Source organism: Osmerus eperlanus, chromosome 1 (genome assembly GCF_963692335.1).
Source record: "Osmerus eperlanus chromosome 1, fOsmEpe2.1, whole genome shotgun sequence".
NCBI lineage: Eukaryota > Metazoa > Chordata > Actinopteri > Osmeriformes > Osmeridae > Osmerus > Osmerus eperlanus.
The window spans coordinates 2,533,274-2,559,686 of record NC_085018.1 but is presented as its reverse complement, the minus strand read 5'-3'; the positions used below and the strand labels follow the sequence as shown (position 1 = coordinate 2,559,686).

General features: G+C 45.3%; 2 protein-coding genes across 2 annotated transcripts in view; both read left to right on the top strand.

Annotated features, from left to right (window-relative positions):
- LOC134030369 (uncharacterized) overlaps window positions 1-26,413 on the top strand; it is a 132,588-nt gene that overhangs the window by 42,198 nt on the left and 63,977 nt on the right. The gene's annotated exons all lie outside the window — the stretch shown is intronic.
- On the top strand, window positions 3,802-5,703 carry LOC134030386 (piggyBac transposable element-derived protein 4-like). The gene has a single exon (XM_062474037.1). It carries the CDS (start codon window positions 3,802-3,804, stop codon window positions 5,701-5,703), a length of 1,902 nt encoding a protein of 633 aa, XP_062330021.1.

The window sequence follows — 26,413 nt, the reverse complement described above, 5'->3', positions numbered from 1 at the left end:
TGTAGACGACGCAGTTAACATGGCCCTCCACTTCGCCCTACAGCACCTGGACTCCCCAGTGTGGAAGAAATTGAGATTTCCTGTGTGCTTACATTATTCACAAATCAATAGAACTAGTCATTGGATACTAGTTAGTATGTTCTCATGTAAGCTTGCTATTAATAAGAGTAGATTCTGTCAGGGTTAATAGATGTTCGGGATCAGGAGAAAGTACTGGGTAAACGTCCTTTGTCATGACTACAAGGAGAGCGCCAACTATGATCTCTCTAGTCATGTGTTGGGAGCTGTGAATCTCTTTCTCTGAGACTGTTGTAACGTCATTACTGCCTGACTGTCACTATCTATGTTTACATTCTTGTGCCCTATAAAAGATGGTCCTCCGGCCTTCAGAGCTGAGAGACATGATTGAGACCTAAGCCTGGTGTTGTGTTGTCATTTATTGCCAGGGGTCTGGTTTTCTCTCCCAATCTGCAGATTTATAATACTTATTAAAATCCAGAACTCAACTGAACTTAGTCACTCCGTTTATGAAGAGACGGACAAAACATTTTCTTCATCACCAGCATCCTACGCCAGGATCCTGTTTGTGGACTTCAGCTCTACCTTCAATACCATCATCCCAGCCCTGCTTCAGGACAAGCTCTCCCAGCTGAACGTGCCTGATTCCACCTGCAGGTGGATCACAGACTTCCTGTCTGACAGGAAGCAGTGTGTTAAGCTGGGTACACAAGTCTCTGACTCCCGGTCCATCAGCACCGGATCCCCTCAGGGCTGCGTCCTTTCTCCTCTGTTCTTCTCCCTGTACACCAACAGCTGCACCTCCAGTCATCCGTCCGTCAAACTCCTGAAGTTTGCGGATGACACCACCCTTATTGGGCTCATCTCTGGTGGAGACGAGTCTGATTATAGGTGGGAAGCGGCCAACCTGGTGACCTGGTGCAGCCAGAACAACCTCAAGCTCAATGCTCTTAAGACAGTGGAGATGGTTGTGGACTTCAGGAAGAACACAGCCCCACTCACCCCCATCACCTTGTGTGACTCCCCGGTCAACACTGTGGAGTCCTTCCGCTTCCTGGGCACTATCCTCTCCCAGGACCTCAAGTGGGAACTGAACATCGGCTCCCTCATCAAGAAAGCACAACAGAGGATGTACTTCCTACGGCAGCTGAAGAAATTCAACCTGCCAAAGACAATGATGGTGCACTTCTACTCAGCCATCATGGAGTCCATCCTCACCTCTTCCATCACCGTCTGGTACGCTGCTGCCACTGCCAAGGACAAGAGCAAGCTGCAGCGTATCATTCGCACTGCTGAGAAGGTGATTGGCTGCAATCTACCCTCGAGGACCTGCACACCTCGAGGACCCTGAGGCGAGCAAGGAATATTGTGGCCGACTCCTCCCACCCTGGACACTCCCTGTTTCAGTCACTCCCCTCCGGCAGAAGGCTGCGGTCCATCAGGACCAATACCACACGCCACAAAAACAGTTTCTTCCCTTCCGCTGTTGGCCTCTTCAACAAGGCCAAGGGTCCACACTGACTTTAATGACTTCCTGCGCATTACAAAATTGTATCTTGTACATTTGTATTTTTTGTAATATTTGTATTATTATTTTTTTTATATTGTAAATTACGGCAACTTTTATTTTATTGTACATTTTATTTCATTCTAATTCCACTTAGTACTGCTAGTTTATGTACCCTTAGTATAGATAGTCCACATATTTAAATTTTAGGATCCTATATGTTTATTGTATGCACCTTCCTGCCAAAGCAAATTCCTTGTCTGTGCAAACTTTCATGGCGAATAAATCCCATTCTGAATGGATGTGTGAAAATCTATGCTTCTTCTTTCTTCGCTGTGTTAATTTAATTAGATGTTTTAATGTAACTTCCTTTCATGTTATGATAAGTCAGTCAAAATGTATTGTAATATACAACAACAAAAACCACAATGTGGTGTACACATATTATGAAGTATATGTAAGGTATAAACTTTAAAGGCCACAGTCCTCAAATTACATTTACATTAATAATCACACCTATCTGTGAACAAAACCCAGTCCAAGGACCTGACCAATGAACTGTTTTACCTCAAGACACTTCCCCTTTATTCAGAGTATAAATACCAACAACAACTAAACGCTCTTTGACTCCAATGATACTGCAAGTCCAGTCACACAGATAAGCATCCCAGAAGGATCTCGCCAATTCTTCTGGGATTCCATAGATTTGTGGCTGCAACACACTCTGAACGATTCTGCAGAAGAAACAAACGTATTGCGACACTGAGATAACCAAAATCAGCGTATTAAAGGAATACTTTCACAAAATACCTTTTTGATCGGATTACAACGGATTCGTCCACAGCCAAGACTTAACCCTTGTGCTACCTTCGGGTCATTGTGACCCACCGTCGTGTTGGGATACCTATTCCTACCCCTTGTGCTACCTTCGGGTCATTGTGACCCACCGTCTTGTTGCGATGCCTATTCCTACCCCTTGTGCTACCTTCGGGTCATTGTGACCCACCGTCGTGTAGCGATACCTTTACCTTATAAAAATAAAATAATTATTATTTTTGTATTAACCCTGCCACCGCCGTCTCGGTGCGACTCTTCCTAATACAAAAACATAGATACGTAGGGGAGGGGTATATCACATAATATCAACAGTTAAAACTAGGAGGAACACTCGCGCTGCCCTCAGGTCATTGTGACCCAGCGCAGTGTCTGCGTTGTCAATTGTGAACCCGCCGCCCGCCCCAGAAGTTTATGTATAAGGTTATATCACTAGTTAACACTAGGTGGAGCTGTCCGCGGGTCATTGTGACCCACCGCAGTGTCTGCGTTGTCAATTACGGCGGTCGAATTAGGTAGGCGTCATTGGGCTCTCTCAACTTGACGAGGTTTGATCCACGCCTCCAACCTCTCCCCTGAGTCTAATGACGCCTTTACGATTCGACGATTGGCGATCCCTCTCGGCGGGAGAATTGGCCTGGCGTCAGAGAAAACCGCCGTCGGACCCTTCTGCCAAGTTTGCAGGTAGGACGGCCTCGGCAAGCAGACGGGGCGACGTGACGTCTGGCGTCAGAGAAACCGCGGCCGGACCTCTCTCACCACTTTGTTTTTATTTATTATTTTTTATTATTTTTTTTTGGGGTCCAACCAGAGAACCAGAGAAAACCGCGGCCGGACCTCTCTCACCACTTTATTTATTTAATTTTTTTTAATTTTTGTTTTGTCCACCCAGAGAACCAGAGAAAACCGCCGTCGGACCCTTCTGCCAAGTTTGCAGGTAGGACGGCCTCGGCGAGCAGACGGGCCACGTGACGTCTGGTTTCAGAGAAACCGCGGTCGGACCCGTCTGCCAAGCGGCCGTGCGGCCCCTTTGGAATCAGACTGGCCACGTTGACCAACATTAAATTGATAAGGTCGGAACGGCGGGAGACAAATGGTAACCGCGGCCGGACCCGTCTGCCAAGCGGCCGTGCGGCTGCGGCCCCTTTGGAATCAGACTGGCCACGTTGACCTAGATTAAATTGATAAGGTCGGAACGAAGGGAGACAGATGAAAAACACGGTCGGACCTCTTCGCCGAGCGAACGGCCGAGAGGGGTCGTTGCAGGCCAACATTTCAAAGACGGCCTTTACGATTCGACGATTCTTGATCGCTCTTTGGCGGTCGAATTAGGGAGGCGTCCTTAGAATAATTTGTCCATGCAATCACGTAAACTGTAGACAAGTGCTACTAACACACATTCCGTGGGGGTCAGGACAGCTTCTGTCTAGGGTAACGCAGCTATGGCTCGGGATTTCAGTGCGCTGCAAGTTCTACAGCAGATGTTTGCCAATATCGAGCAAAGTGAGTCTGAAGAGGAGGCAGAGGATGTGTCAGAAGATGACGGGGAAGAGTGTGCAGAGAATGTAGCAGAAGAGGATGACAAAGAAGAAGACGGGAAAGAGTACGCGGAGCATGTGTCAGAAGAGGAAGACGGGCAAGAGTACGACGCAGTCAACCACGACGCTGCCGCCGACCAAGCCCCTCAAATCGACAGAGATACTTTCTTGTCGAAAAACGGCCAAATTGAGTGGTGTTCGATTGCGTATCGGAGGAATCCGAGGCTGCTGTCGCAACGTGAAAGTACGGAGAGGACCCCCAGAGGACCCACAGCTTACGCCGTTTCCCACGCTCACGACATCGTCTCCGCATTTTTACTCTTTGTCATGCCACAAATCGAAAGAGTAATCTTGGACGTGACAAATCGGGAAGGTTATCTGAAACGCGGAGAGGAGTGGAAAGCCATGGACGCCACTGACCTACGTGCCTACATAGGGCTGCTAATCCTGGCAGGGGTGTACAAGTCCCGAGGCGAAGTGGCCGCCAGTCTATGGGACGCGCAAAGCGGCAGAGCGATTTTCCGCGCTACCATGCAGCTGAAACTCTTCTACACCTATTCGACGTCGATACGATTTGACGACCGTGGGACACGAGCGGCGAGACGCGCGACGGACAAGTTGGCGGCGATAAGAGAGGTCTGGGATATGTGGGTAGAGAGATTACCACGCCTCTACGACCCAGGGCCCGAAGTGACCGTGGACGAACAACTGCTCGCATTCAGAGGACGGTGTCCTTTCAAGCAGTACATGCCAAGCAAACCGGCGAAATATGGCATCAAGTCGTGGGTCGCGTGCGATGCAAAATCAAGCTACGCTTGGAAGATGCAAGTCTACACCGGGAAGCAGATGGACGGAGTCCCGGAGAGGAACCAGGGGATGCGCGTCGTGCTCGACGTGACAGAGGGCCTGAAGGATCGCAATGTCACGTGTGACAATTTCTTCACCTCTTACGAACTCGGACGAGAGCTCATGGCGACGAGAAACATGACCGTGGTTGGCACCGTGCGAAAGAACAGGGCCGAGCTCCCGTCCGAGCTGCTGACAATGAAGACGCGACGGGTGCTGTCGTCGCAGTTCGCCTTCACTCCAACCACCACTCTGGTTTCCTATCTCGCGAAGAAAAATAAGAACGTTTTACTCATGAGCACACGCCACACAGACGCTGAAATCAGTGACAGAAACGACGGCAAACCGACCATCGTCCTGGATTATAATTTGAACAAAGGCGGAGTCGACAATCTGGATAAGGTCATCACGGCCTACAGCTGTAAAAGGAAGACGGCCCGCTGGCCCCTCGTCATCTTCAGCAACATCGTTGACGTCTCCTCCTACAACGCCTTTGTGATATGGAGAGAGGTCAACCCCAACTGGATGCCGCGTACGCGCAACAAGAGAAGGTTTTTCCTCGAGCAGCTCGGAAGGGCCCTCGTGACTCCGCTGATCGAAAGAAGACGATGTCTGCCCCGCACTGGAGCTGCTGCAGCGGTTGTGAAAGATCTACGGATGGCCAGCTGTCGAGATCCGCCTCCTCAACGGCGACCCGGAGAGGATGGCGCAGCGCCAGCAGCCGCCACCGCCGCCTCCTCATCGGCAGGACCGACGTCGCCGGTCCCTGCCAGTAAGAGGAAGAGATGTCAAGTCTGCCTGGTGAAGAAGGACCGTAAAACGTTCACCGTTTGTCGCGGGTGTAAGAGGCCTGTCTGCAAATCCTGTTCGCATGTATACTGCCCCACCGAGCTGGGCTTCGGCCAAGGAGAGGTTCCCGTTGACCCTGGACGACCTGCGGGAGTGTGTGCAGAAGACTGAACAACTCAGTCGAGTGCAGAAGAGGGCTTTGCTCAAGCCACAGCGCTGCTAACGCTACTACCAACACATGCATGGGATGTATAGATGATGTATCAGGACGGCGGGCTGGAGGTTCTATCCCTAGTGCTGTTTGCGGGGTCGTTGTGAAGCACGGTGTCATGCGTGGTGTGACAACTTTTCATAATACAAAAATAAAGTGAAACATTTGATTTTATTCCTCGCAAACTGACGTTGTGACAACTTTTTCATAATAAAAAATAAATAAAGTGAACCATTTTATTTCTAGCCTTGTCTACCTAGCCTATTAGTACACTCTCGCGCTGTATCCTAGTCTGCGCTGTGACTCACCATACCTAGTCTTTTACGCCACCCTTGTGCTGACAACCTTTCGTAATACAAAAATAGTGAAGTGAAACATTATCCGTCGAAATAAAAAGGAAATCATATTTGCCCTGACCGTCAAGCGAACCCGGGCCACGGAGCTGAAAGCCCCACAGTCTTGCCACTAGACCACCAGGGAGATACTTGTTTATTGCGCTGTCTCTGAATTTTTGTTAGACACGGCAACGTCTGTGTTGTCTATTAAGAGACCCCGCACTGTCTCCGGTTCCTTGTGACCCACAGCGTTCTTCTGACAACTTTTCGTAATACAAAAATAAATAAAGTCAAACCTTTCATTCCCACGCTGTGGGTCACAACGACCCCGGAGACAGCGCGAAGGTGGCGTAATATACAACGCTGTGGGTCACAATGACCCGAAGACAGCGCGGAGGATAAGTTCAGGTTGCATAGACAATGAGGAGAGCGTAAGGGTTATTGCGCTGTCTCTGCCTTTTTGTTACACGGCAACGTCTGTGTTGTCTATTACGAGACCCCGCACTGTCTCCGCTTCCTTGTGACCCACAACGGTCTTCTGACAACTTTTCGTAATACAAAAATAAACTAGAGAGGGTACAATTTCTGGGGAAATTGTAGGGTGTGCTTGCTTGCGTCGGTTGCACAGGGGTCCGTTTTTGAATGACATTTTTACAACTGATATTTCTGTATATGTTATATAAAAATGCATACTTATTATTTATAAAGATTACATAGATTTAAAAGCATATTTTTTTTGCTGCTCATTTACAACTGAAAATACGAGTGAAGTGTAGAATGAAATAGATGTCTTCTCATTTCCCCTGCAAGAGGCAGCCTCATTGTTGAATCAAAACTAATAAATTTGGCAGACCGGTGTAAAGATTGACCTAATCTCTATGATTTAAACGTCATTTTAAGTTTTTCCCTTCTCATGATATTTTCAGGCATTTAGCCTACTCATTGCATTCATTCATTAATAAAGAACCCCCTTTGAAGATTATTCTACGACGTTACCCGGCAGTAGAAGATGGAATCGCGATTCAAACAGTACCATCTGCTAACTGAAAATATGCCCCCCAAAACGTAAATAAGCTTGACATTTATTTAGTGGAAAATCGCTCATTTATAAAAAGCTCACTGGTAGCGATCATTGTCAGTAACAACGCAAAATGCGATATAGCCCTGTGTGGAGAAGCTGCCCCGGTAAATTGTACTACTACGGTACAGTACTAGACTACTGCTGTGTTCGTCTTGGTACTGTAGCGATTGCGTTGGTTGAATTGGATTTAACGTTCCGTTGTACGGTTTAAGCTGAAATTAATTATTTTCATGAACAGATTGACAACGTTTAGGCTGTGGCAATGAAGTTCAGGTTAGTAGTTAGATAGACTTTTGATTTAAGTAAGGGGAGTGCCGAACATGTTCTGTCGCCGTTTGACTTCCTAAACAGCTGTGTAAGTTAGATGTTTTAGTCGTGTGTCTCGCGTAAGCTACAGCGTTGCAGTGAGCTACACTGGTTTGAAACCACAGGTAATGGTAATTTCACCAACAAATAGTTTACTAATATCAGAATAAATCCTACAACGAAAATGTATATGTGAGGAATGTTTATTTTAACGATTGAAAACAGATAACGCTACATCATAGACCACTGTAGTATGTGTTGCCCGGGCAACACAGGCTAATGTCATGATGCTAATACTTCAGTGAAATAGTAGACTACTGTTTCCAAAAGTAGATGTACTTCCTTAATAATATCAGCTTATACTGTACATTACACATCACAATTGTGTGTCATATCACAAAGTAAAATGAGTAAATAGTTATCACCCTGGCCTCTTTGCTTGTGGCATTTCTGCAGCTGCCTTGCAGTAAAGCTATAGTTAGCCTAGCTATCCCCCAAGTTAACAGATGCAAAACGAATGTTCTGCCAAAGGTAGTCACGCGTGTTTTCGTGACGTTAGTGACGTTAGTAACGTCAGTGACTGTGGCTAGCAAATTAGCCACCGTTAGCTTCACTTTTCGCCACAAAAACTTAACTTCAGCCTAAACCATGCAACGGAACGTAAATTCCAATAGAAGCAACTTAATCGCTACCAAGACGAAACTTTTGACACCTACGTTGTCTATGTAGGCCAAATATTGACTGAGTTTTAGGGGGGCAAAAAGAAATAATAATAATAATAATAATATATATGTGAGAGAACAAAGGTTGTGCTCTCGCCGAAGGCTTGAGCACACCCAACTAGAGAGGGTACAATTTCTGGGGAAATTGTAGGGTGTGCTTGCTTGCGTCGGTTGCACAGGGGTCTGTATATTTAATATAAAAATGCATAGGGCCTACTTATGATTTATAAAGATTACATAGATTTAAAAGCATCTTTTTTTTGCTGCTTATTTACAACTCAAAATACGAGTGAAGTGTAGAATGAAATATAATGTCTTCTCATTTCCCCTGCAAGAGGCAGCCTCATAGCTGAATCAAAACGAATACATTTGGCAGACCGGTGTAAAAATGGACCTAATCTCTATGACTTAAACGTCCTTTTAAGTTTTCCCTTCTCGTGATATTTTCAGGCATTTAGCCTACTCATATTGCATTCATTCATTAATAAAGAACCCCCTTTGAAGATTATTCTACGACGTTACCGGCAGAAGATAGACTCGCGATTCAAACAGTACCATCTGCTAACTGAAAATATGCCCCCAAAAACGTAAATAAGCTTGACATTTATTTAGTGGAAAATCGCTCATTTATAAAAAGCTCACTGGTAGCGATCATTGTCAGTAACAACGCAAAATGCGATATAGCCCTGTGTGGAGAAGCTGCCCCTGTAAATTCTACTACAGTACAGTACTAGACTACTGCTGTGTTCGTCTTGGTAGCGATTGCGTTGGTTGAATTCGATTTAACGTTCCGTTGTACGGTTTAGGCTGAAATGAATTATTTTCATGAACAGATTGACAAAGTTTAGGCTGTGGCAATGAAGTTCAGGTTAGTAGTCAGATAGTTTCACCTATTGAAAGACTTTTGGTTTAAGTAAGGGGAGTGCCGAACATGTTCTGTCGCCGTTTGACTTCCTACAGCTGTGTCAATGTTTTTGTAGTGTCTCGCGTAGGCTACAGCGTTGCAGTGAGCAACACTGGTTTGAAACCACAGGTAATGATAATTTCACCCACAAATCATTTACTTGTAATGTAATGTCATAATAAATCCTACAACGAAAATGTATTTGTGAGGAATGTTTATTTTAATGATTGAAAACAGATGCATCATAGACCACTGTAGTATGTGTTGCCCGGGTAACAGAGGCTAATGTCATGCTAATGCCTCAGTGAAATAGTACACTACCGTTTCCGAAAGTAGATGTGGGCCTACTTCCTTAATAATATCAGCTAATATTGTACATTACATTTTACAATTGTGTTTCACATCACAAAGTAAAATAAGTAAATAGTTATCACCCTGGCCTCTTTGCTTGTGGCGTTTCTGCAGCTGCCTTGCAGTAAAGCTATAGTTAGCCTAGCTATCCCCCAAGTTAACAGATGCGAAACGAATGTTCTGCTACAGGTAGTCACGCGTGTTTTCGTGACGTTAGTAACGTCAGTGACTGTGGCTAGCAAATTAGCCACCGTTAGCTTCACTTTTCGCCACAAAAACTTAACTTAAGCCCAAACCATGCAACGGAACGTAAATTCCAATAGAAGCAACGCAATCGCTACCAAGACGAACCTTTTGACACCGCCATTGTGTATGTAGGCCAAATATTGACTGAGTTTTAGGGGGGCGAAAATAAACAATAATAAATATATATGTGAGAGAACAAAGGTTGTGCTCTCGCCGAAGGCTTGAGCACACCCAATAATATATATGTGAGAGAACAAAGGTTGTGCTCTCGCCGAAGGCTTGAGCACACCCAATAAAGTCAAACCTTTCATTCCCACGCTGTGGGTCACAACGACCCCCGAGACAGCGCGAAGGGGGCGTAATATACAACGCTGTGGGTCACAATGACCCGGAGACAGCGCGAAGGATAAGTTCAGGCTGCATAGACAATGAGGAGAGCGTGAGGGTTAACCCTTGTGCTACCTTCAGGTAAACGCTATGCAAGTCTTAGAAACATCATTCATCTGCAACCATGTCTACAGATGTGAGAGGTTTAAGCTGCGCTATTCACTGGTGCTGCAACACTCCTAGCCGACATTATACTGTCCGAATACCAACCCTCCTGTCTCTGCTATCACGTTGAATTCGGTTAAGGAGCTGCATGATTACATTGTTGCCTCTATGCCTCTAGTTGTAACCAACCACCTATCAGTATTCTCCATTGCCCTTATGACTGGGAATGTAGAATGTTACTTAGGTCAATACAACATTCTTTATGAGTTTATCTGGTATGTTCAATAAAGACCCGTGTGATTGTTCAACTATTTTGTTTAATACCACTTGAAGACAATTAACAAATCTGTACACCTGTATCCACTTTGTAGCAACCCAGGGGGCCCAGCATCATGGACAGCGTCCCAGTAGAAACCACAGACACCTTGGAGAGCGGCACCGACAAGCCCGGGGTCAGGTCATGAGGAGGAGAAGGACGCCGCCACAGCAGGAGACAACGAGCTACACAGGTGCTGCTCATGACTTGGATGGAGGATGTGGATACGGTTTGTAAGCTTACCAAACTCCTCCTGTGTGTTTTTTTTTTCAGTAAGGAGTGGGAGGTAGAGACAAGACCCGCCTGACCAGTCAAGACCGACAAAGAAGCTGAGCTATTTGTGTTAGTTTTGTGTTTTGTTTGGTAGTTTGGTTAAATAAACGACTGCTATTTTCAACCAACCAACCGTGTTTTTCAGAACTGCTGTGCTATTCGGTCCTGGCTACGGCCCTTGGTTGCTACAACTTCTATACACATTAAACCAATACAACATGTTTCACAAGTTTATAAGGTACATTCAACAATTTTGTTTAATAAAGCAACATCGTTTCAACAGAGATATGCTGTCTTTATTCACACACATTAGAAATGTCATTAAGTGTTGAAAGCTTGCCCTTTCACCCATAGTAGAAGTCATACCAATCCTTTAAGGGCATATGATTCTTCAACATGAAATTCAACCGGGTTCTCCTAACCAAAACATCTGTGCTCAACTGTGTGAAAGTGGCATGACTGTAGATTTCCTCTTCATCGACTTCTTCCTCACGACGCAGACCGTTGGTGAATTTGGTATAAATGGCCGAAAGGGGTTAATCCGTAGATTAGTGTAAGGGACAAACAACCGGTGATTTCACCTATATTCTCGGAGGGACTCTCGATTAATACTTTGATATGAGGTGTATTTTCGTCTATGATGGCGATGGTGTCAGCATACTGACTCATTGTCTGGTAAAACGAGGTGATGTATTTCATCAACACATACGGGATTACAATACCGCCCGTGTACACATGTCTAGGAGGAAAATGTGCACAGTTGAGGTCCTCAAAGCCTCTATCGGAGGCCATCTCCAGAGTGAAAAGTTTGAAAATGTCAAGGTTGTCAAGGGAAGCGGATCTTAAGAGTGCTAGGATATTTCTGAGAGCGTCGTCATCCTTGCCAATGTCGGGTTGAGGTGAAGGTATGCAAACATAGCTGTCGGCACACTGTGGGAAATTGAACGACTGTGATCCACTTGGTCCCTTCACAACGCAAGCGTGTCTGATTCCTGAACACATGTCACATGTGAATTCAAACTCCCCTCGGGTAGAGGCGATTAGGATGTCAAAAGCACCCTTGGCTCTGTCTGAGGCCCAGAGGCTGTTTGACATCATGAAAGCCAAGACGTTGGCAAAAGCCTGTCTGTTTTCGTCGTCGTAAACAGATGGGTTGCGTTTGAAAGGTATAATATCGGTGCCTTCTATCTTCATATAGGATCCACCGTTAATGTCGACATGCCACTCTGAAGAAAGTTTAGACGGGTCGTTGGTCAGGACCCTTTTTGTGTTATCGTTGACGACGGTAAAGACGACTGGTATCGTTTCCAAGCCACCTTGCTTGTAGGCATTAATCCGCATGTTATCAATGACAAAAACAGTACTGCATTCTCCAAAGGGTATGATGTCACGCAAGTTAAGTTTAAACATTGCAGGCTGGTGAGCCTGACCGAGCTTGTTCATTGTATGGGAGAATACGTAGTCCTTTTTACTGAAAGACATCTCGGACAATGGAACATAGAATATGGGTAAAAGAATGTCTTTCACTAGAGTTTTATCCAATGTAGGAATACAGACGTATACGTATATACGGTATGTTTCACCTCAATTCAAGTTCGACAAGTACAATGGCGTAAGAGTAATGTCGAATGTAACAACTCAAATCTAGGATTGCGACAGCCACCGGCTTTCGCTGATACACTGCCCCATCTTTCTCCTCTTGTCTCGGTCGTAGACGTAGTCGAGAATACCATCAGGCGAGACATTGTCAGATTTAAGAGGTATGTCGAAGTTTTTACAGCCTGTACAATGATAGCTAACCTTCCTGTAGTCATCTGTAGACCGTTTCCTCTTGCCGAGCTTGGCTTTGATTCGTTTGAGCCAATTCTTATCGCTGAATGTCTCAAGCCACCTTTGCATTAGATTTACATCATCACAAGAGTAAGGCATGATACAAAGAAAAGACTCAGGATACATGACGGCCACCGAACTAAACACTTTGGGAGTGTGTATTTGCAACATGATCACAGCCTGACACAGAAGACCAGCCAAGTCAACTAAACGTCTCTCACATAGTTCGCCTCTTGCTATAGAAAGTCTACCAGTAGAGGATTCTATCCCAGCATCTGTCAAGATGACACTTGGCAACGAAAGTGAAATGTAGCTGTCCGAGCAGGGAGGGGTCGACGAGTCGTCTCTAAGGCAGACAATACCTTCAGAGATGGCTTCACTGAGCTTTTTTCCAAGTAAGACACTCAGCGTCTTGTACACATCGCTGGGTCGCAGGGACATGTCCTCAACGATTACCTTGCGACAGACTGCGAGTTTGTCACCGGGCATACGTGTCACAGTCTCTCGGTTTGTCTTCAAGTGATCAAACTCCCGAATCCCACAGGCCGGTATCATATGTTCAGGGCAATTATACATTACGGTGTTGAAAGCAACGGTTGCTCTCTTCAACCTCTCTCTGACAGAGGATATTGTGGTCAGCAGATGCTGTTCACAATCCTCTAGACAGTGTAGCCCCAACGCAGGGCTGTACATGTGGCAAGGTAGGCAGTAGCCTATAATGCAGTGAGCTAGAAGTTTTCCGGAGTCGTTGACCAAGGTGGAGTCTGCACAGTGAGATATCCACACTCTAGAGTTGGAAAAACATTTGCTGGGCTGGTTTGAGCGAGATACGAGGCCTGTCTGAGAGGAGGAGTCGATCAAGGGTTCGTCTTGTCTTTCGCAATGATCACCAGACCCGTCATCACCGTCCTGGCCTAATGCGCTGTCACCGTTGGACTTATTGTCTTCAGAGACGTTACCGGATCCACAGAGGTTAGCCTCACATTTGAGTGAGCCTCCAAACATAGCAGTGACGCACCCTGTCTCAGCCTGAAGGTTCAAGGGGTATATGTGAAAAGCAGCCTCGCAAGGGTTACACTTGTGATACTCATAACACTCGACAGGTGTGATGGAAAGTCCTGTGATCTGCTTTAACCACCTCTTCACAATTTCAACATAGGTAGTTTTGACACTGGCGTTGGACACTTTCAACCGATCCAGCGTTTGTTGACTAAAGTGCTTGTTCTTCGAAGATTTAATGAGACTACTCCAAGGAAAGAAGCCCACTCCCATCTTGGACGCGATGATCTCAGAGGCTTTACATGCGAGTAGGTCTCTGATAATGGATTGTTTGCGTGAAAACATATGGTCCTTGTAAAGCGTTCTCACTGTAAAAGTAGCATCAGACACCGATTTGTGGTCGTGCACGGGGGTCAACGTTGTCGACACTGCCGACAAACCCGAGTCCAGTTGTAACGTTGTGACATCTGCCACTCTGCAAGGGGTGAGAAAGGAGCTAGCTTGATCTAACTCTAGCCACCTACCGAGGTCATCAACAAGGGGTTCCCTATCCGGGTAAAATATGACATCTCCTCGCTTTAGCTGGTGCCAGGGACATGTTGAAAAACATGAGACGTCGTCAGTCGCAAGTTTGACGCAGTCTCCCCTCATGACACACGCTATAAAAGTGTCGGTCACAGCCGAATCACAAGGTGTGCGTATGCTTTTGAATGCTGACAACCCCCTGACCTTGACGGAGACTGATGAAAGACTCCCTTTGTTGTCTAGGTTATGAGTGAGAGCAACGTATGTCTTCTTAGCTACGTGACAATATATGGAGCTGCTGTTCTCATATTCCAGCTTAACTCTCCTGTCTCTAACGAAGGGTCCAGTGACATCTACAAAATCTTCAGAGCCCGGGACTTCAGCGCCGTAGACGGGATATCCTTCCTTGGTGAATCTCCCACTTGGGTCTCTGACTATATTTTGGTGTTTGTTACCTCTGCCTATCAAATACATCCTCTCTAGAGTGTCCTCAACCAACGCTGTGTGTACGTAGTTCAGAAACTCAGGCACCTGTGCGCCAGCCTGTTCAAACTTGTCAGCCAAAGCCTTTCTGGCCTTATAGGCGAAGATCTTAAGGCGTTCGTTTTCAGGTCCAGGGTCAGCTGTGTCTTTTTTGTGGAAGTCTACATCGCTAACATCGTTTTCAGGACGCTGCCCGTGTGTGTAGCCAACTGACACCATGACACTGTCAGTGTCTCCGTAGACTACGGGCGATCCATTTCGGTAAAAAGTAGAGACGCAGCTATTCACCACCGACATCTGTTGTCTACCGTGACCAGATATAAGAGGCCCGCAGGGGTGAGGAGCCGTCCCATAGAAGGAGTTGGCTATGATTTTGCACTCACCCTCTTGCGTAGTGTAGTATACCCGCTCAACCTCACTGATGTCAGGGTTTTTGAGTTTCCTTTTAAACTCAGCTCGTTGATTAAGATAGTATTCGACCGAGGAAGATAATACGGATGGTAGACGAACAAAGGCTCCTTGGGCCTGGTCGTACTTGAGAAGGAGAGATGCGTATTCAAACCCCTCAGCTGCCCAGTTGTAACACACCCACCCGGACAGATCGTGAGGAAAGTTCACAGGAGGCCAGGGGATGGTGGTCTCAGGTGAGATATTGAGAGCACACATGATGGATGGATACATGCCAGAGAAGTCAAACGAAAGCTCCAACCCCATACCGGGTCCGGAGTAGTGTAGGCCGGTGATGGGATCAAAGACAGTTTTAGAGTTGTACTGGGGCTGCCATCGCTGACGACTGTTTAGTTCCATACCCACAGGTCCAGCTTTGACTCTGAGGCTATCAAGTCTAAACTTTAGCTGTGGGATTTGAACAGAATGGATACTCTGCACGAAACCTCCAAAGTTATCTCCTCTTCCATGTACAACAACGTCTATATTGAGAGTCGTCCTGCATCAATGGAAAAGAGACGATACGGGGTTCAGCACTTTAGCCAACCTGGCGCAAAGTTGAGAATCGACCAAGTTATAGATGAGCACGGCAAAGAGACTTTTCCCCCCCATTGTAATCATCTCGTCCATTTTAGAGTAAATGACATCTGCCACCTTGCACAGTTTTCTGGCGTCCTTTGGAGGTTTTTTGTGCAGCTCCCTAACCTTTGCAATGACGAAAGGTGCTACGTCGTTCAACTTCATGCTAGTGCATGCAAACTTAATCTCTTGAGTTCCCGCCATCCTATAGAGATCTATGATGTTCATGCCACAGCTATTCATCTTGAAGTGTCCCAATTTAGCCTTCCCTTTGTTGAACTTGTCAATGTGGTCAGATATCAGCTGGAGTTTGTACTCGGTTAAGGTTGCGCTCTGTAACACCAAACCTAAGCTATTGAGCATGTCCTTGTACATTTCCAGGTAACGGACGTTTTCGAATTGGAAGAAAGGTAACACATCATCTGCCATGGCCCTGGTTACAAAGAGTCCATGCCAGGCTCGTAATAGTGAGGAGCATCGTTTTTGGGTAGAACTGTCACAGAGTTTGGTGTAATCCGAGTCAGCGTAGAAATGAACACGCTGTTCAATTACCCGCACGTCAAATTCGGCATTGAACACATAGAGAAGTTCTACACCGTGGTCATACAAGAGTCGGATAGTTGTCTCCAGGAGTCTGAGCTCTCCAGAACAGGGGTAAAACGAAATCCGTTTGACATCTTCTATACCGACTCCCTTGGCCAATTCGTAATCAGCTTCTAGGTTACGTTTTTGTGTTACCTTACATTTGTTAAAGAGAACTATCAGGGCCTTTCTGTGGTGGTTGGTTGACGTCTTGGGTATATGAGAGTTGAGAATTACGAGAGACACGCAGGTTATCTTGTGTTGCTGGCCTGGCATATCAGGTGACAAAGTAGGGATGGTGACATTTTTCTTCTGTTTTGGCAGTTGCTTCCGGCCGACGTTTAGCCTCTGAAGCAGCTTTGTTCTATATTCTGTCATATCCGCAACCCTACTCTGGGTGCAGTAGGGGAACTTGTAGGCAAACGATTCGCATATTAGAGACTTATCCCGGTGGCATTTGTCAAAGACGGTCTCAATGTCCAGACACGCTGCCTTGTAGAAATATGGCATATGTTCACTGTCAAACAGCTTAGTTTCAACCACTGACTTGTCGTGATCGTAGATCGGTTCAGAGACTGACATTGCTCCGTTCAGCTTGTTTGTAGGTAGGAAATACATCCTGCCAAACATAACACTGGAGCATAAAGCAGGAGTGTTACCATCTCGATAAATGTAATATCCCTTATCAGGACAAAAGTCTCCGAAAGTCAGAGCACCTCTTACAGTTTCTACATACTTTTTGGCCAAAGAAATGCATTTGAGTGGAAAGACTTGTGCATTTACTTTTCGTTTAATGTCATCGTGAAAAATGTGGATGTTCACTGGATCGCCAGCAAAATATTTAGACCACTTTTTCTGTACAACTTCCCACGTCTCTTCCTCGCCCTCTTGGTCTAGAATCAGGTCTAGGTCATAACCCACAACAGGAGTTATGTCAGTAACTTTTAAATGTACCGTTGTGTAGATGTTAGCATGTCTGCCCTGCATGACCAACCCTCTGCACAGGAGAGCCTCTTCTTGCTTGTGAAACATGATAGATTTTAATATCACACCGACAAGATTATGTTCAACCTCAGGGTTGACGATTCTGCGCTGAGGGTAGATATTAGGAAAGAAGTCTACAAACGGCACTGCCTTCTGCATGATTCCGAATCTGGATACCTGTTGACTTTATCCAAAATGTTTGTTTATCAAATATACACCCTTGTTGTATGTGTAGCAAACATCCAAGCCTGAAACAGATGCAACTGGATCGACATGTTCCAGTCAAGTGAAGAATCTATGTGTATTTATACATCATCACCAACATCCATTTTGTTTTGTGGGGGGGGGGGGGTCTCCAACCCCGTAGGTGTCCTGCTGTCATATAAAGGTCTAGCCTAAAAACCGCTCTGTCGAGTAATGACATTCAGCAAACATGTCTAGGGCTTAGGCAGGAATTACACTGTGATCATTTCCTAAGAGTGAAGAATCCCCACTTGCTAGTCATGACAAATAAGAAAGGAAAGACTGTCTTAGTCGAGTTTAACACGTTGCCTCATAGAGAAGCGGACACAGCTGTCTTACAAACAATAAGACTACCATCCAATAGAAAAGCATTATTCCTTGCAGTTGGAACAGATGTATTGTACGACAATCTGTCTGAAGAATTGTCCTTCAGCGCGTTGTCGCCAAACGACAGGGCAACGTTTCAATTTCTCCTATACCTGACATATTGCTGCAAAGGGGTGTTTCTCCAAGTGACCTTGGAGAATCCAGATTTCCGTAGCATGTCACCTCCTATCAGAGAGGACTTTGCTCACGGGCGTTTATTCTGTTTCGTTCTGGACATGAGTAGTGACGATTCAGTTGACATGAACGACCTAGCATCTAGCTACGCTTTACAAACCAGACCGCCTACATACTCCGACGACGGTGTGTCGAATAGCCACCTGCTCAGTCTCATAAACATGAGTGTCAACATGGACGTATTTAGAAGAGACGACTCGGAGGGTGAAGACAGCACAGCAACACACCCGTCAACAGATTTGACAAGGATTGAACTACTGGAGGATGCTTTCAATGCCTTTATGCGTCTTCAATTGGTTAGACAAAAGGCAACATTCCTAAATAACGCAATGATCGTCATGCGAGACAATAAGGGAGAGCTGTCTTCTATCTTCGATTGGGTGGACATCCACAACGACACAATCAATTCTAATAATGTCGACAAGAAGAAAGTCGTTAAATCGCTGATCCACAAGCACATGCCTATCACAAAGGGTCGGATTGATAAGGTGCTGTGTGACAAAGAAGAAACGTAGGACACGGCGTATAGCGTCTTTGCTGGAGAACGGACAGTGTTATTGCAAACGGAAGATGCTAAATTATGGATCTGTAGCATGCGGGGGAGAGTGTCAGACTGCGTACTCTTGTTTTTACAACTTGTCCCGACTGCACCCCTTCATCGTGAGTAAAGACGAGCACGTCTATTACTTTGAACCCCTCTTCCCTCATCTGGGTAGACTGGAGCGTCTCAGCAAAGAAATGAAAGTCCAGGAAAAGTCAAGACGCAGGCAATTCGAGAGTATAGCAGATATGGTCTTCAACATCCTGATCAGGCATCAATTCTGTGGAAACAAAGCACTTTATGAAGGTCTTAGCGATGTTATGGACAACGAACTCAGCAACTCCAGCTTGTCTCTCGGTTGTCACCTTTCAGAGATCCACGAATCGTTTTACCTCTCACCAAGTGGTCAATGTGACTACTCGGAAAACGCTACCGTTCTCAATCCAGTGAAATTGTACGACTTTGCAGTGGTGAGATACTTGTTTTGTGACAGTCTTCAAGTTGGCAAATTTTTTCCAGGCATCCACAACGTTTAATTACATCATTGTCAACACTGCGCCCAGGTACACCATTGAGCGTATTATGTTCTTCAACGTCACAGGTCCCGGAGAGGGCAAGAGTTACGCTAACAACGTGTTGAACTATCAGTTCAAGAGGGTAAAGGGTTGTATAGAAACACTGACGTCTTTCACCCCGCAAGCTTTCAAGTACAAGCAGAATAGGAATTCTGGTGTGGTCATGATAGACGATGCTCATATAAGCCACGAGAAGACTCTGAAGAACGTCGATAATGAGTCTAATGTGATCCCCAATACGTTCAAGAACCTGTTGGACACCAGCATACTGGAGAGTGATGTTGTGATAAGAGACGTAAGCACTGGTAAAGTGGACACCGTCAAGATTCACGCAGTGCACAATTGTGGATTTGTTTGGAACACCAACACACTGGGGTTTGTAAGTGATGCGTGGGCCGACAGATGTGTGATTATGGAATCTGAGTTCCCTGACCATGTGACACGAACACGGAGTACCAAGCAGGTACAGGACATGGTAGAGAAACTGAAAATGGATCAAATAACTGCAGTCTGTCTGTACAGACAAAACCTGATACAGTCCGCTACAATGATTGCAGAGTCTGATATCATGCAATTCAGTGTGAGCTTTGACATCGCTAGAGACGCTTGTGTAGCTGCCCTATATGCTAGTCACATTGTGTGCACAGGAATCGTCAGCCGCAGGGTTTCCTTCTGCATCAACCAGTTGGTGTTTGCTGAGGCCATGAAGTTGGCCTGTCACTTTGTCTTTGACATATGGATCCCTCCGTGGACCGACATCCCTGATGAGAAGGCTTGTCCTGACTTGAGGGTTTACATGAAGCAAATGGATGAGAATAGACTGAAAGCTCTGAACAAGTTATCATTCGGTCAGATCTGCTTGGAGACTAACGCTGTATACAAACTTTGCACAGCAGCCTGTCTACCGGACATATGTCCTCGGGTGGTTGACATACAGGGACGCTTTGCGTGCAAGGTGCTAGGGTACATCTTGACCCAGATACATGAGCAACGCCTTAAGACCAGTTTGAAAAATGGAAACTTGTGCATTTCAGGTGTAGATGTTATGTTTTTCTCAACGGAAGAGATCAAGGGTGGACACGCTGCAGCACACGAGATGTTGATGTTGTGCTCAACATGTAAAGTCCCACCTCGTGCTGGTAAGATAAAGACCTACAATCTGTGCACTTACAGGTACCAATACTAACACGACTCATAACAAGAAACTACAGTCGAACCATTACAAGAAAATAGGATCTGTCACCGTTCCACTTGAAGCTGTCTATGACATGCTGGCCCTGTATGCGCCAACGTCACACTCTGGCTTTTGGGAGCAGATCTCAGTCGCGATGATGGATGCTTACAAGAATGGAGACTTTCAACAAGTCAATGCATTTGGACAATGTTCTACTGACAGCAGCACTGAGCAGCAGCTTATATTGAGATTCACATTGGACTTCAACACTGACCCGATTTGCTCTGTGATATTGGAAGCTACATCGGTCATCCAACCCCTTAACGAACTCACTTTCAACAAGTGCCCCCTGGGAGGGGAGACATTTCAATGTTCTGCCCCTTTGTATTACGGGGGGGTTATCAGAAGGATGATGTCTCCGAATTCCCCTAAGGAATCGTACGACAAAGGTCACCTGAAAGAATCCAGACTAGGTCCAAAAGGCACCTTCCATGGTCCCAGATTGAGCGTGTATTCAACAGAGTACTCGGGTGTACCCGTGAAAAACGTTAGCTCATTTTGTACTACGCGGACCGTCTATCATCAAGACAAGATATTTCTGAGAGTCAACCGTGATGATCGTGGTCACTTACTTGAACTAGAGGAGGATTGGGAGTGGAAGGATGCGGTTCAGGTATTCAACAATGTTCACAGAGTAGACACATTTTCCGTGGAAATGTTGAAACGTGACTATGCTACTACCATGATGGCCGTAAAGGGAGAGTTGATAACTAAAAGGCCTCGACGGTCAACAAAACTCATTGCCATGATAAAGGCTTTACACGATTCGGACGGACAAGCTGCGCTTGCTATGAGAAAGGGTACGGCGAGGCCAGTAAACAATCCACAAAACCGAAAGACTCAACCTCTCGAAGAGTCGCTCACTACAAGTAGCCAGCGACATAAAAGCAATGGCACTCAACACTACTCTGTGGATGAGCTTGCGGCAAAAAGGAGAAAAGTCGCCAGGGTGGAAGATCAAGAAAACTGAAGTCTCTAAAGTGACCTCTGCAAGTAATACAATTCTCCATAGGCGCTACTAGCTAGTTCCTCCAACCCACACCCGTCTAAGGTTAAGACCTGTGAAAGGAAATCCAACCGAGACTTGTCAACAATGCAACCGTCGTCCGAGTTACCTCCTTCCTCAAGTGTATATAACCCACTGTTTTACATACTTAAGGCTATCGGTTTATCAGAAGTTTAGAATGTCAGTGTGCACATCTTTCAATTTTTCAACTAGTCAGTTATACATTACACAGTCAGAGACGTACAACCTGGTGTGCTACTTGATTTAGATTTTTAATAGATCTGAGATTCGGATTAGTTTTGGATCATAAAACAAATGTATTCTCAACAGCAACACAAGCGATTGAGGCGGATCGGACAGCAATGTCGGATCGACCCTCTAATTTATAAATGTCTTAGAGTTATGGGAATGTCCCGGTTTGAAGTGTTCTTTCAGAAGATAAACTTCCACCAGTTCATTAGCATGTCTTTGGACCAGTACAAAGCTCACGGTGACGAGTTTGTCAGCCGGTACGCCAAACTGATTGATATGATAGAGGCGCTGGTAGACAGCGCCTTATGCTTGTCTGATCTTAATTCACATCCTCCTTTTGAGTCAACCAAGTCGAAACCTGATATACTTCCAGTGAAAGCAACAAGTTCAACCCGAGTGCTTACGAGGGACACTGAGGAATTGGACGAGAATGATGTTCCAATGCCGCACACTCTCCACAGTGGGACATCAGACCATGCCCCGTTGATCAGATGTGACTTTGTTTTTGATCAGCCGTCGGATGAAGACACGCAACTGTTGGACGTTTGTCCCCACCGAATTGGCGAGTGTGATAGAAATGAATCCTGGGCGTTAAACGACCTGACCATGCGGTAGTTTCATCAATGTGAAGTTTCAACCACTGTAATCACATGTGCCACCTGTACTATCAAAAATAAACTCAAAGACGATGTACACCATGAGGGTTTGTGGTTTAATTATACCAATACACATTACATCAACACTTATTTCACATGCATGTTAAACAGATAATAAAATACTCTATATTATAACGGCTACTTATGACCTTCTTTCTTCGACTTGATTCCTTTCTACACAAACAATGTGCACCATGATCATATACAGGTTGACAGCCAAGCCGGTGATCATCATTAGTGCATGGCGGATGTAAAATGTCAATTGTATTCGTAAAGAGAATAACATTGTGAAATAAACTCTGGATAGTATGACGTGTTATTGAATGTGATGTTGACGACGGCGTCCATTCTTGTGATACAGCTAAACACAAAGCCTATGATAATCTTGCTAACAATACAGAAGCCTTTTAGACTTCATGTCATGGAACTTGTCAACCGTCCAAGGGAGATCATTTCTCCGACCGAGAAGAGGAAGCTCTCATTTCTCCGACCGAGAAGAGGAAGCTCTCATTTCTCCGACCGAGAAGAGGAAGCTCTCATTTCTCCGACCGACAAGAGGAAGCTCTCATTTATCCGACCGACAAGAGGAAGCTCTCATTTATCCGACCGACAAGAGGAAGCTCTCATTTCTCCGACCGAGAAGAGGAAGCTCTCATTTCTCCGACCGAGAAGAGGAAGCTCTCATTTCTCCGACCGAGAAGAGGAAGCTCTCATTTATCCGACCGACAAGAGGAAGCTCTCATTTATCCGACCGACAAGAGGAAGCTCTCATTTATCCGACCGAGAAGAGGAAGCTCTCATTTATCCGACCGAGAAGAGGAAGCTCTCATTTATCCGACCGAGAAGAGGAAGCTCTCATTTATCCGACCGAGAAGAGGAAGCTCTCATTTATCCGACCGAGAAGAGGAAGCTCTCATTTCTCCGACCGAGAAGAGGAAGCTCTCCTTTCTCCGACCGAGAAGATGATATGTATCACACGGAGATTAGCTAACCTGACCGTTTATCCAACCAAGGACAATGACCAACTTATAAATCCGAGACCCAACGGATCTCCTCACAACTGTCTATTAACCCATCTTAACACCAAGAGCGCTATATCAGAGTGAACCATGCAGACTTCAGATGATAACAACGTCGAACCTCGTCAAATGTCAGAGGTGCTGATGGTTCAAGGGGTTCCCAGGATCGTGACAGTCTCTGACTGTCAGCTAGAGACAGATGGCAATTCTAGCAGACATCCACATTTTTGGAGAAATGAATTCGACCTGCTAAACAACCCTCGCATCATGATCCATATACCTGGGACTTACGATACGTATAAGTGTAATGATTGTAACATAGTACTATCTGGCTACAAAAGAGGTAACCCTGGTTTAAATGAACATGTGCAAAGAGGAGGAGGACAGTGTCGTTATATCAAGACGATATACAGGGGTCGTGAAAATGAGCTTCTGATTTTACAAGGAAAACTTTGCTTCCAGCATGGCTTTGTCGCGTTCCCTGAGTTCTTGTTGTCTTCCAAAAATGGATACGTTGACATTTTTGGGGAGGTGAGACACTGCAGCATCTGCACATGTCCGTTTGGAGAAGACCATTATATCGCATGCGAGGAGATTTGCAAACGCCTTAAGGTGAAACTGAAGAGTTTGGAAGTTAAGTCCAGCAACGATGCTCCTTTGTTCACAGGACCCTGGCGCTTGAACGACAACGGTATTGAAACTGATCTGAGTTTTTTAGCACACTTCACCAATGACTTCACTGTATTGGGAGAATCTGCCAACATGTATCATCGTCCACAGACGGTTGACACGCATACATGCTTTCAGTGTAATATCGATATCAACAACTTTGTGCAGAATGATACATTACTGGGTGAACACATATATCATGTCTACAACGCAGGCGGCCAATGTCCATACCTTGAAGATAGATTCAAAGATCGACGAAATGAATTGATGTCAAAACTGGGTAAGGAATGTTACAGAAAGGGATCAATCGCCTTCCCGGCTGGTATCACCAACGCTGTTTACGGGTTCATTACAATCGGCGGGGTGAACCGTTGTCTTGTCTGCAGCGCCACAACCATCCAGGGGGTATACCTACGCCCTTGGCACTATCCGCACTGTTCCGAAATGACCAAGTCTCTTACAAGTAAGATGAGAATTATGAAATGTATATTATAATTACAGTGGATTACATACCTTAACCGAGACGGTATGTAGTGACCCTGACGCCAACTCAGAGTATCTTGTGTCAATGTAAGATTTTGATAGCACGTCTTCCTGTACGACAAAAAGGAAGCATTCTCAACTCAAAGTTCTGGCATGATACTTGCACGTCTGTACCACTGTCCTCTATTCATACTTGTCCCTGTACTTTATTAAGATAATGTCCAACTGTAGCAAACATGTCAGCATGAACGGTAGTTTAATTTGACTGTCTATGTTGTCATATGTCTATGACTGTTTCTGATTCTGATGTTGTTTAATAAAATACATGTACATTGGCCTTTTGCATTATTCATGTAGTTGGACGATGAAGGTGTATGCAACACCCAGTTGGGCGGGATCTTGACATTAGTCACTTGCTGTAAGTGAGTGATATGCTGCCAGTTAGACTTAAATTGTCAACTTAGATTTTCAAATTCTAGAGGAGTCTAGTGATGTCATCGGCGGGTATCTACACAGTATCCAAAGTCAACATTGAGGTGTCCAGCCCCAGGTGCGATGTGTTTGACACAGAGACTTCTCAACTCGTTAAATGCTTCCTAGGTGAATTTACAGGAGTGGTTAAACCTAGCTGGAAAGAAAAGGAACCTATGTCAACAATGAAAAGGGTTGTGGGTAAATTATTGGAGAAGCACGCCGGAGTATACAATGGTAGGTAATAAGTCTATGATAACAATAATCCAATGGCATAAACTCAGTGCTGTTTTTATCAATGTTATCTATATTTGTTTTTAAAGGTATGATCAGGACAATTTCATGTGCTGACATAGAGGGCATTGTGAAGTTAGTCAATGTAGTAGCAAGTCACCTTTTCGAAGACGGGATCGTCAACTGGGGCCGTGTCGCCAGCCTGTTAGCCTTTGGAGCTGTAGTGTGTCAACATTTAAAGGACGGGGGCGTGGACAACTGTGTAGAGTTGGTGGGAGAGGACATAGCTGTCTACCTGGCCACCAACCAGAAGACTTGGCTGGTCGAAAACAACTCCTGGGTAAGCTGTGTAACGGCTTAACGGATGACGTTTCCGTTTGTGACACTGAGTGTAAGAGTGTAATCTAATGTTAATTATCATTTCACAGGACGGCTTTGTCAAATTCTTTAAAGTGACAGAAGTGGAGTCCACATTGAGTAACACAATCGTAAAATGTGTTGACATTGCAGCAACACTGTTTTTGTTGACACTGAAGAAGTTCTGAATTCCACCCTCTGCTCTGGTGTTACATCTACAAATGTTGAAATGTAATAAAGGCTTAAATCACACGCTTAAACGTATATTCATTCTTTATTTGCTCCAAATGGTTTGTCAGGTTTATAACACATATATACATAGAAACGGTTACACGTTCTACCAACTTACATCTCCATTAGTGTTACAAATTTCTTGTTCAGGGTTACGAGGCCTTGTCCCTGATCCAGATATCAAGGAGAACCTCCCAGAAAACATCAGTCTTGATATAATTTCCAATGGATCTGTAAAGGCTGAGCACTGAGGTTGGCTGTATCAGTCGTGGTTGGACGTAACAGTTTTTTTATGGAACTGTTCACCCCTTTATAAACCCCCTCATTCAGCTTGTCCACAATTATAGCTGAAAGGTTATATCCCATCAGACTCAGAATGGAGAATTACATAAAGGGTGACATTATCGGCGAAGGCGCCTACGGAGTCGTATACAAGGTCAAATGTCGGGTAACAGGAAATGTATTTGCCTTAAAGTGTCACGTCACTGAGTGACGTGAGTGGTCATCGTCACATAATCCAGATGTGCGATTGGTTCGTAGAAGATGGAATACTTGCCATGCTCATGCCCTACCTACCCTACACGCTGAGCCAAGTGATTCACAACCAACAAGGTGGGCGATCCGACCTTTGTCAACACCTGCCGCCACAATCCCTGCCGTTGAGTTTTGTGGCTCATTTTTCT

Coding starts and splice junctions, on each gene's coding strand:
- LOC134030386 (XM_062474037.1), top strand. CDS start 3,802: ATGGCTCGGGATTTCAGTGCGCTGCAAGTTCTACAGCAGATGTTTGCC.